The 15,997-nt window shown below is 25.7% G+C and overlaps 1 protein-coding gene across 1 annotated transcript; it reads right to left on the minus strand.

The window, feature by feature from the left end:
- Positions 1-1,207: 1,207 nt before the first annotated feature.
- PKNH_0827300 (conserved Plasmodium protein, unknown function) lies at positions 1,208-4,317 on the minus strand (the record flags this gene model as incomplete). Its single annotated transcript, XM_039114010.1, has 2 exons — positions 1,208-3,091; positions 3,295-4,317. 2 exons carry the CDS (start codon positions 4,315-4,317, stop codon positions 1,208-1,210), a joined length of 2,907 nt encoding a protein of 968 aa, XP_038969643.1.
- Between the last annotated feature and the right edge of the window lie 11,680 nt (positions 4,318-15,997).

Raw genomic sequence — 15,997 nt, forward strand, 5'->3', positions numbered from 1 at the left:
CCTTCTTGCCATTTTCAAATAATTTTATTCAGCAATGTACACATTCGTCAAACATGTACCAACTGTATTGCAAAAATGTACAGTCACATATATGATTGAAAAAAAAAAAAAAAAAAATCTGCCTTCTTCATAAAGAATAAAAACATAATAAAATACACAGTAAAATGTGCAATGCGCAGAAATGTGCTTTTTAACTTTTTTTTTTTTTTTTTTTTTTTTTTTTAGTACACATAAAATAAGTACACCATTTTCGTTGTTACGCCTGCAATGTACTTTGCATCAAATTGTACCTTTTCTTTTTCATCCTGATGGGTTATATGCACGTAGGAAGTGTAGACAGTAAAGATTTTTTCTTATCTGGGCACAAGACTTCAGCGATATTATCATAAACGCTATTGTCGTAATTTCTCGATTTTTGTGTGGGGAAAAATATATACATTATTTTAAAAAGTAACAGTGTGCCTTTATAAACACTGCCCGTTCTGCTCCATCGGGGAGGAAAAGGCAAAAGATGCATGACGATTAGTGTTTCTTTAAAATGCCGAAATTACACACAAGTTATGCGCCTATTAGGGGAAAATTTCTTTCTTTTTAAAATATTTGTCTGCTATTTTTCCACAAATGCAGATTAAAAAAAAGGAAGCTATCAATTGCTGTGAGGGTCATTTTTAAGTACGTTCTCTTTTCCCAGTTTTTGAAGAAAAACGAACTCAATTTTTCTCACACATGAATCTGTAATTTGTTGTTTAAGCATTTATCACCCTTTACAACGTGGTAGAACTAATTCGAATGCTTACTATTTTAGTGGATCACACAGAACGTGTTATCCAAGTTTACCTATGCCATTGAAATGGTTACATAAGAACAAACTTATTATAACGCCATTGTGCATTTTTTTTTGAACTACTTAAATAAAAGGAGTTTACCAAATGGTGCAAATGCACAAGTACACATATTTTATAACTGCTAACAAATGACGCAAAAAGTGAGGTAGTTAATTAGTACTCTAAAAAAAAGGAAATGAAAAGCAAACACACGGGAGGAATGACCTTCCCTGTCCTTTAACGAAAAAAAAAAAAAAAAAAAAAAAAAAAAAAAAAAAAAAGCCATAATTTTAATTTTATCATTTAATAAACCTATAACTAAAACATAGTAGCGTAACGAAAAAAAAATGTTAATCGTTAAGATGATTATGGTTTTTCTGACATCACACAACTTTGCAATTTTTAACATTAAGCAGTAGAAATGCATAATGGTCACGCACCCCTGGGAATTTTTTGGTCTCTTTTTTTTCATATTCCCTTCCTGGTATACAATCTTTCTGAAGATACGTGTTTTTTTCCTTTTGCTTGGAAAAAAATGAACATGTCTTATTTGTGCTTTCTAAATAGTTCTCGATCATGGTTATTGCAATTTTGTTTCTTTTATTTATTCTGTCTACCTCTTTGTTTACATATATTCCGCAGGTTATTATTTTTTTTATGTTTCTTACGTTACTTAGATCAAACTGTTTTCTTTCCTTATTTCCTTCATCACAAAGGATTTCTTGTGAAGCTGTATATTTTTTCGTACAATCCCTCGAATTAGCAACTATGTTATGCGTTCTTTTGTCATCATCCAAGGGGCCATTCAAATCATTTGTTTCAATATTTTTAATTGTTTCCTTACTTTTGTTTCTATCCGCGTAGCTATTATTTTCTTTAAATTCCTTTGTCGATTTTTTCACCCCGATTAAGTTTTTATGTTTACCTACAACTTTACTGTATTCATTTTTTCTGTCCATTTCTTTAACCTCTACCTTTTCAACTCTGCTTTTTAGGTGACCTAGAAAGCTACTACGTACCTTTTCGTCAATTCCACAAATTTCTTCCTTTTTGTTATTTTTTAAGGCGTTCTTTTCTGCCTGAACGACCACTTCCCAAGTATGTACTTTTGGGGTGTTATTTAAGGTGCTACTTTTCTCTTCATCCTTCAGACTTTGATCACTACAGACATGTTTATTTGACGTTTTTCCATTTAATGTATATTCACGATTGCTCAGTTTTATGTCACTTTTTGGTATTTTCTGCTCCTGTTTTCCATTTGTATGATGCTTTTGAACCAGTTCGGTGCCCCTCAATTCCTTAAAGTGTTTCCTTTTGGCCTCCGTCTTACTGACTAATTTGGTTTTTCCTTCATTTTGATCGTTTTTTATAACAGAGTACGTTGATTGTGCACCCTCTTCGGTTGAGTGAAGACATTCATTTTTATTTTTTTCAGAACTCGTACTATTGCGACGACTGCCGCCTTTTTCCTCCACTGTGACCTTTTCGCCTATGCTCCTAACATTATTGAAAAAAACATTTTGTGCATTTTCTTCTCTTTGCATTTTAACCTTTTGCCCGTTCTGCTTGTCACCATCGTGTCTACTATTTCTGCGTTTGTCTACATTTTTACTCCCCCCGTCGAGGGAATTTCGATCCACTTGCGCACTTTTTTTATGTGCACTATTTTCACTAAAAACAGAACCTAAACTTTTTAATTCATTTTGGTGAATGGTGTTATCTATAATTTCTTTTTCAAGACAAAATTTTAACTTATAATTGTTCTTTCTTATATTATTCAAGTTTATTAGCGCTGTTTTTATTTTATTCTTTATTTCGTTCATTTCTCCATTTTGCATTAGATTTTCATCGGAAATGTTATCACCCTTTTTTGTATTTTCTGCTTTACACTTCTCTTCATTAATCACTGTTTCGTAAAAGTTCACATTATTGCTGAGAAAATGAACACGGGGATCTCTGATTCTTTTAAATTCCTTCTTATTATTCTGCTGATTATCGTTGCTCACTCTGCGGAGTTCACTCAAATTTATGTTTTTCTGATTTGATGAACTTTTATGTATATTTTCCGAATTGTGAATTTCGAACACTTCCTTATTCTTCTTCAGATCTTTCAATTCTCCATTTCCAAGGTTACTGAAGGTGTCAATTTTTAAATTCCTCTTGTATCCCCCTTCGATTAAAGTATTGACTGTTTCGCCCACACTTGCCTCTCCGCACATGCTAACAAACTCTATGCAATCATTTCTCCCTGTGTTCTTGTGAAATTCCTGCGAATGGTAAAATTGCCCCTTGTGAACATAAGTGTTTACCCCAATTTCGGAAAGCACGCACGAGTACATATATATATGTAAATTTTTAACAAGAAGAAAAGCGCATTCGTTCTTATTTTTACGAATGTGTTTTTATTCTCAACAGGTGTCTACTTCATTGAGAAGCAGCTTTGGAAACATTTGTGCAAAATAACTCTTACCTTTCTGTCTGCAGATGGCTGTAAACAATTCCATTTTGCCATTGCAGAATTAGCAGCATTTTTATTAGGAAACTGCATCACCTCAAATGGTTTCACCAAAAAGGACAATTCTTCACAGTTATCGGCACAGTAATTGTTAAATTCATTCTTTCGATCTTTCTCGGGGGGTGTATAAATTTTTTCTGGTGCACTATGAAATTCGTTGGAGCTGCTTTTAACTTGGTTCCTATCATCGGAATGCCGTTCGGGCTTTCCCCTCCTTAAGCACGTTTGCATTTGTTTATTTCTTTTTACAGAACTAACACTTTTTTTTGTAATGATAGATTTATAATAAATTTTCTTTTTAAAAAAAACCTGCACATTTCTAACATGGTGCACCTTTTCAGGGGAGCATTTTTTATAACAGTGAAGATACGCAATTAATTTTCCGTTCGTCAGCTCAAATTTAGTTATGTCTATATGCTTCCTGTCACTGTTACTGTTTAACTCAGAAATAAACTTAAACATAAACGTTTTGAAATATGTTTTTCTTATTAATCCCTTTTTCTGAATCCTCCTGGACACCGTTTTACAAAACACATCTTTATACATTCTTTTGATTTCTCCATAGAGCGGAACATTGCTATTGAACATTTCCATACTCTTATCGTCGTAACAGTCACCATGTCCATTTTTTAAAAATGAAGAAACTCCTACGGTTTTCCTGGGAATTGTTTTATCTCTACCTGTCTCTTTATATAACCTACATTTTTCAAGTTGTTTTATGTTCGTTATATCATTTAAATGCCTTTTTAAGTTGTTAATATGTTTCAATTTCTTTTTCACTGAAGATGTGCATTCCAAACTGTTATGTCTACTGAGCTGTAATCCTTCAGAGAATAATTCCTTATCTTTTAAAAGATTGAATACTGCATTTTCTTCATGAGAATCTGCGCTGTCAGAAGCCTTTACCTTGTTAATTAAGTCAATTTTTATGTTTTTAAACTTATCGAAGTTTAATGCATTTTTCAATAGACAATACATAGTGAAATTGAGCGAGTGCTACATTTAAACAAATTACACGCAAGAGTTAATTTGTCAAATTGTCCCGATATTCAGAAATGTTATGTTTTGCCTTCTTTTTATTTAACACTCATATTTTTGCACAATTGTTAAAATAGTAATAGGAAACATTCTTAGCATTTGATTAATTTTCTCTTCTCTTCTTTTTTTTTTTTTTTTTTTTCTTGTTCTTTAAACTAAAGCGTTAACACATTTTACCATTTTTTATTTTTCCTTGCAGTCTTACTCCATAAATTTTATTTTTCAAATGTTACATAACTATAGTTTTAAATATAACCAAGAAAAAATTCAAATGAACAGTAAGATATTAAAAAAAATTGTCAAATAATTTTCTCGTAATATAACGAATTTTACTTTTTTTTTATATATTAAAATTCTTATTAATTGTGTAAAATATTTTTGGCAAAAAAATATATTTTGTTAATGTATAATTCCTAATTTTTTTTTCTTTTTTTTAAACTTTAAAAAAAATTCGAGATGGTGCACTTAAGTATTTCATTTTGTTCCCCATACTACAGAATAAATCTATTCATTTTTGCCGTGTGCACCAGAAAAAAAAAATGTAGCTTAAGTTTAAAAACACATGCCTAAAATAAAACAAATTTACTTTACACAAGCAAATAATATTAATATGAATATAAAACATTATATGGACCAAGCTAGACGAAGGAAATAAGACAAATGTACTTCCTTGTATTATTTAATTATTCATATTTCACAATATGAAAAACCTGAAGATGAAAAGAAAAACACGGTTTTTCTTCTCTATTCTTATTTTTTATTTTCTTCTTCTGTGACTTGCTACAAAGTGCATATTCAATTTTATGACACTACTAAATTAAGGGAGAATTTTTCTATAAACGGGCAAAAGGATAAAAATTCAATTGTTAGACAATGTTCATTTAATACACATTTATTTTTAATGGAGCTATGTTATTCTTGGTATTTAGAAAAGAATTAGTGTAACTATATATGAAATCTGGAAAAGGGCATAGAAAGAAATGTAAGGCATACATTCGCATATGTAACATATTAAAATTGTTCATCACGCTTACATTGCCAAATACATATTTTTTAAATGTACATTTAAATGTGCTGTCTTCTATGTCATTCTGCTTATATCTTAGAATTACAATTCAAAATTTACTATGGCGCACTGTAAGGTAATATGTAAGGATAATAAAATGAAGGCGTTAAATGGCACACAAAACCAAAAATAAAGGCGCATTTGTTCTCTCCAACTTGGGTACACAATTGTTCTGTTATTCCCTTTCAAGTATTCAATTAAATAATCACAAAAAAAAAAGTCAAAATTATTTATAGTCGTGTTATTATGGCGTTATAATCGCTTTTCAGAGTATACAAAACCTTTTTTTTTTCTTTTTTAAAGGTGCTAAATTTATCATGCTTCTGCTTTGTTTTGTCTGGCTTCTTCACTTTTAGCAAAAAAAACTATGAATTTGTAGGGTCCACATTCATCTATATATGCATATAGGTACCATAAAATAAAGATGTTATTAATAATAGATGGCAGTGATAACTTATGGAACTAAATATACTGCTTACATAGAATAATTTAAAAAAGTTTGCTATAAAAGCAAGAGGTATAAATAATTTATCGCAAGAATAAGAAATATGGTAATGTAAAATTCCATGCTTTAATGAGAAAAAGAATGATATCTACGCTTATAGAAACCATTATTCCTAAAAATTAGGAACATGTTTCCTCTTTAGTATTTGTAATTTACTCTATTACAACTTAAAAGAAAGGGTATTGCCACATAAACGCACTAAAGCTTTATTAACCTTAATACATTTATAATTTTTTTTGTTTTATTTATTTACCTCCTTTTTCTTGTTAAATAACAATCTTACTGCTTCGATGAGACAAAATATTAAACATGGAGATTCAAATGCATTCTTGTAAAATTTTCTCTTTCGTCTTTGCAGGGTGAAGTCTTTATGCAAATAAATAACGGGAAAATAAAATTATGAATGAACAGTATAGAAAAGATAATTATTAAAAATGTCTCGTTCTTAAAGAGAGCATAACTACACACAGCACAGTAGACATAAACAAAAATATTACACTTTATGCCATAACATATGATGAGCGTTACACATTACTTGTAGATATGTGGAATTCCCTTTTTACTATACCACATTTTCAATATTTTAACTGCGCAAAATATGTATGGTGTTTATTTAATAATTATATTAAAAAAGTGGTACCTTTAAAAAACTAGATAGGTTATACTATAGAAATTGTAGATACAGATAAATGATTTTTGATATTAAAAGGGTAGGGAAAGGACCGCAAACATGTCGACACAATGAAATCTGAGAAAGGTTGCATAAGTATGTTATCTTTTGATAATTATAGAAATAAAATTATGTACTCCTTTAAATGGATTATACAAGACTTCTCTTCTGTTTTCATTTAAAAATAAGTGTTTATTCCTATTGGTGTAAATCTGGTTTATTATCTAAATAACAATTAAGGTATTTGCCTTTTGTTGGGCACATATTGAGTAAGAGGAAAATATTTTAAATTGATTCTTTAATCTAATTTGATCTGCTTTATAGAACCTCGTACTATGTTTGAAATGACACAAAATATATATGCAGACACAAGTGTCAGAAAGGAATACAGACGTCTAATTTATGTAATAGGATTATTCCATAAATGTAGCACTTTTTGTATACTATATTATATACATCTTTATGTGCATTTCTCATTGAACACTTGTTACATTAATGCTGTAAAATATGTAATAATTTTGTATACATGGTAAATTTCTTCATTCCTATTTTCCGAAATGCTTATTTGTTAAAAGAGGGAAAACTTACAGGGTGTCTATTCTTACTATTATCTGTAGAAAACAGACGTTAAGCACATAACAAACTTTTCTGCGCAATTATAGCACATGTATTAAAAACTTTAAGAGTGTTTTTTTCCGTTTTATACTTTTCACGCAACAAAACTTAACTGGTACAATGTGTTTAGAAGAATACAAAAACTGTTCTTTAAAAAATAGTAATTATCATTTTTCTTTCCAACATAATGAGAACCTTTATATTTCCAATATTTGCCTTAGTATTATTTATTACTAAAATTAGGGAACATAACAACAATGTATCAAACATGTGAGGATATTCACATATATGAATTTTACATGTTGAATGGTGAATAGCATTAAGGTTTACGAGTTACATTTAGAACACTTTTTTAAGTGCAATGGCAACATCAGGTGCATATTTATTGTTCCTACAACTATGATAGTTATTTCGTAACAACTTTTTAATAAATTTTATATTTATCAAAGCATTAAAAAAAAAACGTGTTATCCTGAAATGAAACCTGAAGTATATTACTTAGTGAATGTCACATAAAATCATGTTGTGCAACGTACGAAAAGACGAAAAAGAAAGGCAACAAAAAAAGGAAGGTATGTAAATGGACGATTTTGAATAAAAGAACATTTCATATATTTTCTACATGTTCTTCACATTCTTACACGAAAGAGCATTACATATGTCCAATATAAATATTTCAGTTTATCTTAACGAATTTTTGTTATGGTTCAAAAAATTTAAGTATTTCATTTTTGCGACAAATCAACACTTTTACATCTTTTTCATATAGAATGTAAGCATAATCCTTCAGTAATAAACGCTGAAAATGTCATATGTTGTATCATACATTTTAAATGATTTTTCCCATTTTAAAGTTTTATTATTTCTCTTTTTTATTTACTGAATTGAAAAAGGCTACAGATGAGAACATTTATTTCATAAAACATGCAATGAACAGTTATAAGGCAATGCCACTGGCAAACACATGATAAATTATACCCTTCTTACTATACCCCCCAATAAAAAATGTGCCAATGTATCCTCTTGTTGAATCTCTTCTCCATTAATACTGCAACCATTCTAAAACTTACTAGTTCTCAGCTAATAGGACATTATGAGAAAGAAAAGATATGTATTGTAACATTATAATATTTCATAGGGACATATAAAGACTCATTAATCAAACTTGGAACTAAAATACATGTCTACATTTTGTTAAGCATAAAAGGAACATTAAGGTTAATTTCATAGAGCAGATATAAAACTCTTCCTTCGTATAATTTTTTTTCAGAAACTTTTCCCTTTAATTAAATACAGATAGGTACGTCTTCTCTGCAAAAGTGTGTGAGCATTTCATGCATAATAATAAAGTAATTTTTGACCCAGAAAGTTATAGCTTCCTGAGGAAGCATATATGTAATATTAAAACGGCAACAAAAAAGGGTCTTATATTATAAGAAAGGTGATATAATACATAAAATTGTCAATTCTGCGCATTTTCCTTTTTAAAGAAGTTTATTAAAACAGGGATAATATAATGATAACATATGGTTAATATCCAATTAACTGAAGTGTGTGGTCCTTACACATTAAATTTTTCATAGTGAAAAAAATTTCATCATAATTTTTTTTGAAATAATAATTTTCTCCATGTATTTTCAATTTGATGCGCTTATGACATACATATCAATCTGCAGTAAACTGTACATTATTTCATTCTGTTAATAAAGTTATAATTAAAAAAGACTTGAGTAAATATCATTTTTACAACATTAATAATACCCTTATTAATATATATATTTAATGTTAAAAATAAATGAGCAGTTGTGTAATAATAATAAAACAATAAAATTCATTAGAAATAATATAAAGGGTAATTATAAAAATTGAAGGTAATTCTAATATATTTATTTAAGAATTTTACACTATAAATAATAAATAATAAAAATGTAAGTAGAAATGTACGATAACATAAACAAAAATTTAAATTATTATATATACTATTATATATATTAATATTAAATTAAATAAAATATAAGTATAATAATAATAAAAAGTTTATATTACTTTAAATATAATTTTAAAATAAAAATTAAATATAGTAAAATAAAATAATTAAAATAAATAAATTAAAAACTAAATAATAGATAAATAGAAAAAAAATATATATATATATTTATTTATATTATTAAAATTAGTAAAATAAATATAAATATTATAATAAAATGAATATGGTAAATTAAAATAATATATAATATATATATTTCTTTAAATTTAAAACTAATAAAGGTAAATAAATATATTTAAATTAAACACCAGGATTAATATAACTATTTAATATACTTTATATTAATAAATATAAAACATATTTAAAGGTAATGATAAATATTATATAAAATTAAAAAAAATATATATTGAATAAAATAATATTATAAATAAATATTAAAATGGTTTAATCAAATAAATTAAAATATAATACTAAATAATTTATTAAAAGAATTAAATTTACTTACACATGATTAATTAAATTATAAATATATCATGTATATATTTTTAAATATATATTTTTTATATTTTATAATTAATAATACTATAGAATATATATATATTTATTAATTTATTATATTAAATATATTTCACTTTAATTTAAATTAATTATAATACAATAAATAACTATTATATGTTAATTATAATTATTATAATTAGTTTAATATAAATAAAATGATTAATAGATAGTTTTTGAAGTATTATTGAAAATAATTAAATTACAAGTTAAATATATTTAAAATTAAAATAATAATTATTTAATGATAAATAAAAGTAAATAACAATATTAATAATAAAATATATTAATAAAATTAAAATTTAAATAAATCAAAATAAATAATATTTATACATATAAATAATTAAAACGAATATAATGAATTCTTTGTTTTATTTAGTATAACTTTATTTAATTAATAGTTATTTAATAATATTAAAGTATATTAATATTAAAATTTAATAATAAAAAAATAAATAAAATATATTTATTAAAATGAATTAATTTAATTATATTTAAATATTAATTTTTTTTAAATTATATTAATATATAAACAAAAGACATAATACATAATTAAAGCTATTACATTATTATTTATACTATTTCATACATTTCTTCCTATAATTAAATATAATAATATATATTTTATTATATTTATTATAAACAAAAATAAGGGGGAAAATAATTATATGTATTATATATTAATATTAACATAATTAATTAAAATAAATTAAATATATTTATTGAAGTGAGAACAATTAAATTCATATAATAAATAATATATGCTTCTATTACAATTATTTATTTTATTATATTTTAATTAATTAATTTAAAATACATAATTGATAAATGTATTATTCTTTTAATTACAATTCATGATGAAATTATTATTAATTTTCTATAGTATATTTAATAATTATTTAACATTTAACTATTTTTGTTTATTATATGTATTAAGATTTAATTATTTTATTTTAATAAATAATTAATACATATAATTTATTTAATATATTATTTACATTTTTTTTATTTTGATTTTTATTATTTTACTTATATGTATTTATTTTTTATTTAATTATATATATTTTTTTTATGTTAAGTTTATATATATGTAAAATTAAAATAACATATTTATTAAATTTAATTAATATATATTAATATTTTAAATTAATTAATTTAATTTAATTTTAATATTTATGTTTAGAACCATTTTATATTAGCTTAATCTTATTGTCATATATAATTAATTTTTTGTATTAGTAATTATTTATTTATGGTTATTTTTACAATTAAATATATATTTTTATACGGAAGATAATTATTTTAAGTACGTAATTCTAAATTTATTATAAGAAAATAAACAATTAATTTTTTTATTTTAAATAATTTTAATTAATTAATTAATTAATAATTTTTTTATATTAAAATTAACAACACAAGTAAATCAGTTATTTTATATATATATTATTAAGGTTTATTTTAAATTATAATTTATGTTAAATAATTAATTTTAATTGCTTAATTGAACGTACTATTTATTATATTTTTGTATTAATTTACACATTTCACAAGTGTACCTAAATTATACTTGTGTTGATGAAATTTCCAACATGTTCTAAATGTTTAATATATTGACTGTATATTTTCCTTTGTTAATAATTCTTCTATGTAATTGATATTTTGCTACAAAACATCATATTTTTATGTTACATTCAGAATTTTTAAGAAGCATATTTCTTATAAATTTATTTTTTCAAAAATAATTTGTTCTCAAAGATGTTTACTTAATGTGTATGTCGAACGAGACTATCATTACATATAAATGTGTTTATTAAGTGCTCGTTATCCTTTATCCCATACAATTTATATCAGTCAATCATGTGGAAACTGAAGTTCGAACCCCTTAGACAAATTTCCAAAAGACAAAATACAACATTTTTTACCAGGAACGGTGTACCGTTTAATTTAATTTTTTGTAGAATGCATCAATGTAAAGTAAAAAAATAATTGTCTTCTGTTGCCTTGCACTGTGGGAATATTTTCACCTGTGAAATTGTTTATTGTACACCATGACGGGGATTATTTTGTTACTATTTCCACCATATTCGTTTACAACTAATGCTATTTTTCACGTAAGACGGTGCACTATACAACTGCAGTTACAGTGTTATTACTTTTGTAGACTGCCTTATCTTAGGAATTTTATAATTTATACATAGATGAACAATTGATTAGCTGCTTTTGCATTTTTTATACCTTATAAATTTTTTCTTAAGGGATGAATACTTCATAAATTTAAAATGAATGCATGTTGGATTCTTTATGTTACATTTTCCTTTAGATACAAAAAATTGACATTGAATGCAGTATCATACAGCTGAGGGCATATAAACACACTTTGGATTTAACATAAAAGACACGAGCCTTTTTACCTTTAAAATTTTTGTAAATTTATAGAAACAGCGCCCTATTATAAAATCGATAAAGCTCTTATGAATTATAGACGTAAAAAGGTTATATAAAAGAGTACACAAAAGGACAGAAAAAAATTATATTGATGTTTCATTTTATGCAAACAAAATAACCTTTGGTCCATCTATAACTAATGCATGGTTTTCTTCCAACTTTTCTTTTACATTTTAAAAATGAATGCCCTTTTCCCGTTTAGTACATATTACATTAAGACACATTTTAGATAAATATCAAAAGTCAGAACAAGGCCAAACTTTTTTTCCCCATCTCTTTCATTTATGAATAATTAAATGTCTTTTTTTAGGCATTAATGCGTAATGTTGTATATAACATGAGCGCTATAAGTTTTCTCTTTTTATGTTAGTATTTAATTTTCATCATAAATGGAGTAAACATATCTAAGACTTAATATTTCATGGCGTCTTTAGCTGAGACAGTTGCCCTTAGAAAAAGGATTAATCCTTAAAAACGCTTCCTTTCAATGTGTTAAATTATATAACGCACGATGTACACAGCGTGACAAGTAATATAAAAGTATTGTATGCATCTTTGAGTTATACTTATTATATTAATATTGTTTTTATAAATACGTTTATTCATTAAAAATTCAACCTTGCCTTGAAAACAAGCTGTAATTTGTTCAAAACACAACATTTAAAACTTTAAATTCAATAATGAACAGAACATCTTAATGCGTAGAACTTGTCTATTGTGTCAAGTCCAGAGTTAATACAATATGCAAATTGCGCAATTTAAGAAAAAATTTCTAAAAATTATATTAACTTATCCATGTAAAAGAAGTTTAAGAAAAACATAATTTTCTTATATATTAATCAAAGAAAATATGTTCTATGCATTTGACTGCGTAACTCTATGCTTTTCAATCTTTCACAAGGAAAATTCTCTGTGTACAATTCGAAAAATATTTCCATTAACATTGACCAGGAAAAGTTTCACATCCCTCAAAATGGACCTAGAATATAATGTTGCATTGCGAAAAGGCCTACATAGAAAATGTTTAACTTAAATGTTTTCATCATTGTTATAGGTGAAAAAAAAAAATTATTACAAGGAAACAAAATCACTCCCTCAACGCTACAGTCATATACAGCAACATAAAGAGGAGTATTAACAAAATATTTGCACAGCATAAAAAATATATTTTTAAGCTTATCGCTTATCAAGATGTAACAATACCGTTTAAAATATAGTAGAACAAAACAAAATGTTCACCTTCTATTTTGTGTTGGAATAAATAAAATTGCAATGCAATGCGTTTACAAGTGTGTTATTCACGTTAAAGTGTATCATATCTTGTTAAGAACAAAAAAATATACAACCTTGCGAAAGCTACAAAAAAATAACTTAAGAAAGATCATGGATTTCCATAAATATTGTGAACTTTAATTAAATCTTTTTTTTCTTTTTTGTTGTTGACCCAGCATTAACTTCTATGTCTAAATTTATTTTCTGTGAATTATCCTTTGCATTCATTTTTGCATCATGTTTTATGAAAGCACATTTATTAATCACACCTTCATTGTGTCTAAATTGAATATTTTTTTTTCAAAAAAGTGGCTAAATTTTACCGCTATACAATCCATGGCGGACGAAAAAGCTTGATATTTGAAGATAATTTTTTTTTATTATGGAACATGTGCAGAATTAAATAGATTGTTGTATGCAGAAGAATGCTTGTATTTCTTTCCAAAACGTTATAGTAGACATAAAAAATATGCAGATAGTAGGAACTGAAAACCAAAAGGTATTTCCCCTTCACACCCATTTTTTGCATAGATGTTCGTTCTTTTAAGAATACATGAATGTGATTACAAATGTGCAGGACATATTATTGTTTTTTCTTTAATTACAACAATTTTCATGTAACAGTGTGCGCTCTTTTTTCGTAATTTATGAAGAACGTTTACAGAAATAATTACCCATATAAATATCACTTTTCTTTTAAATATAACACCATTATGTAGAGAGTTAAGCGGGAATAATGCAAAAACTACACATGGGGCAATGCAAATGAAAATTTTAAGGTGTGCAAAAAAAAAAAAAAAAAAAAAAAAGATGCGCACGAAAATATGGTTCCATGTGTTGTCTCAGGTCAAGGAGCTCATTAATGATGTAAAAATTTTTTGCAAATAAATTTTTGTTTTCAGAATTCCTTTATTTATTAACAAAAAATGTGTTGTAACGTAGGACAGTACTTAAGCGTAAATAATTAATGCATCGCTCCATTGCATTTATAAAATGTAGATCTTCAGATCTTAAAGTATGATCTTATTTATTAATTAGAATGCTTTTATCATTAATGTGGTTTATTAAAAAGTCCTTATGCATGTTGCATGAAAAATGGAGAAAATATAATATACAGATTTATGCTCTTTATAAAATTTCTTAATTTACGTTTTATAATTTTTTTTTTAAAATATTAACTTATGAGGAGAAGATTATGCTTCTTATCCTCTTTCAGAACAAAACGAATGTTATTTTCGATTTCTGCAAAATAAGCATGTATTTTTTAATAGGAAAAAAAGAATGACATGTACAAGCAGCAAAAAATATTTGTTCTTAAAGAGGACACAAAGAAAGCCATTCAATTTAAATTCGAAAAAAAAAGGCAAAAGTCCTTTAAATATTTTTAATATACTGTATTGTGTAAATTTTATTTATGTGTTTGTTCGTTCTATCTTATTGAAGAAGATAAAAGACCAAAAGAAATTGTCCTTTTGTAAGCGTATAATGTGCTTCCTCAAATTAATGCAAAAACACTTAAGACTATTTTAATGGAACCACATACATAGAAACAACTGTCACATGCTTGTAAAAAGGTAGAGTCAATAACAATAACTGTTCGATCAACCGCATGGTCTTCCATCCTTCCGTCCACTAAATAAATACTTTTATAGCAATGCAATGAAGAAAAGGATAAGTACACAATATGAATGTTCTTTATTTTAAGGCATCGAGTTCATTACATTCCATTGTGGACTGTGTGATGATTTATTACATGCAAAAAATTATGTACATGTGCACCCAAAAGTGGGTTGCAAATGAAGATATGAAAAAAATGACGGCGAAATGACATCTCTATAATTTTTATTTGCATGAACTATAATACAGTATGTGGAACCCAGTGTACATTTTTATATCTAAAGAAAAGAGTTAAAAATTAAGCGAAAATCAAAAAAATAAAATTCCCCATAAGCAAGTGTACCACTTTTGCCTTTTTAAGAAATATGTTAAAAAGTATTTATGCCTTTTGAATAAAAGTTTTATCAACTTTAAAAAAAACATCTGTACAAATGCACGCCCCAGTAAAAATACAATAGAAAAAAAAAAAATTCATATTTAAAAGGTGTTATTTTATATATAGGGATAGATATACATAACGTGTAAAAAACAGCATGCAGAAGAATTCAGAACAAAACATCTGTACCATTTCTTATGCAACTCTTTTTTGAATTTGTTGGAAACCATATATTCTTTTAAAACGTTTTTAAGTACAGAAAAAATAAAAAAAATTGTTTATTCGTAAATTTTACTTTTGTGAAAAAATTAATGTAATAAATTAAAAAAGTCGAAAAAAATTGTACGTAATGCATGTATATGTATATAAATATATATTCGCATATGCCTACATAAATACGTATTTATATGTACAGTTCGAATTCTTATGCTTATAATTCATTATATAGAAGCCCGTAAGTTTTATATGTGAAGGGATATGAATGACATTTCGATTTTACATTCACTTGAAAA

Source organism: Plasmodium knowlesi, assembly GCF_000006355.2.
Source record: "Plasmodium knowlesi strain H genome assembly, chromosome: 8".
Taxonomy (NCBI): domain Eukaryota; phylum Apicomplexa; class Aconoidasida; order Haemosporida; family Plasmodiidae; genus Plasmodium; species Plasmodium knowlesi.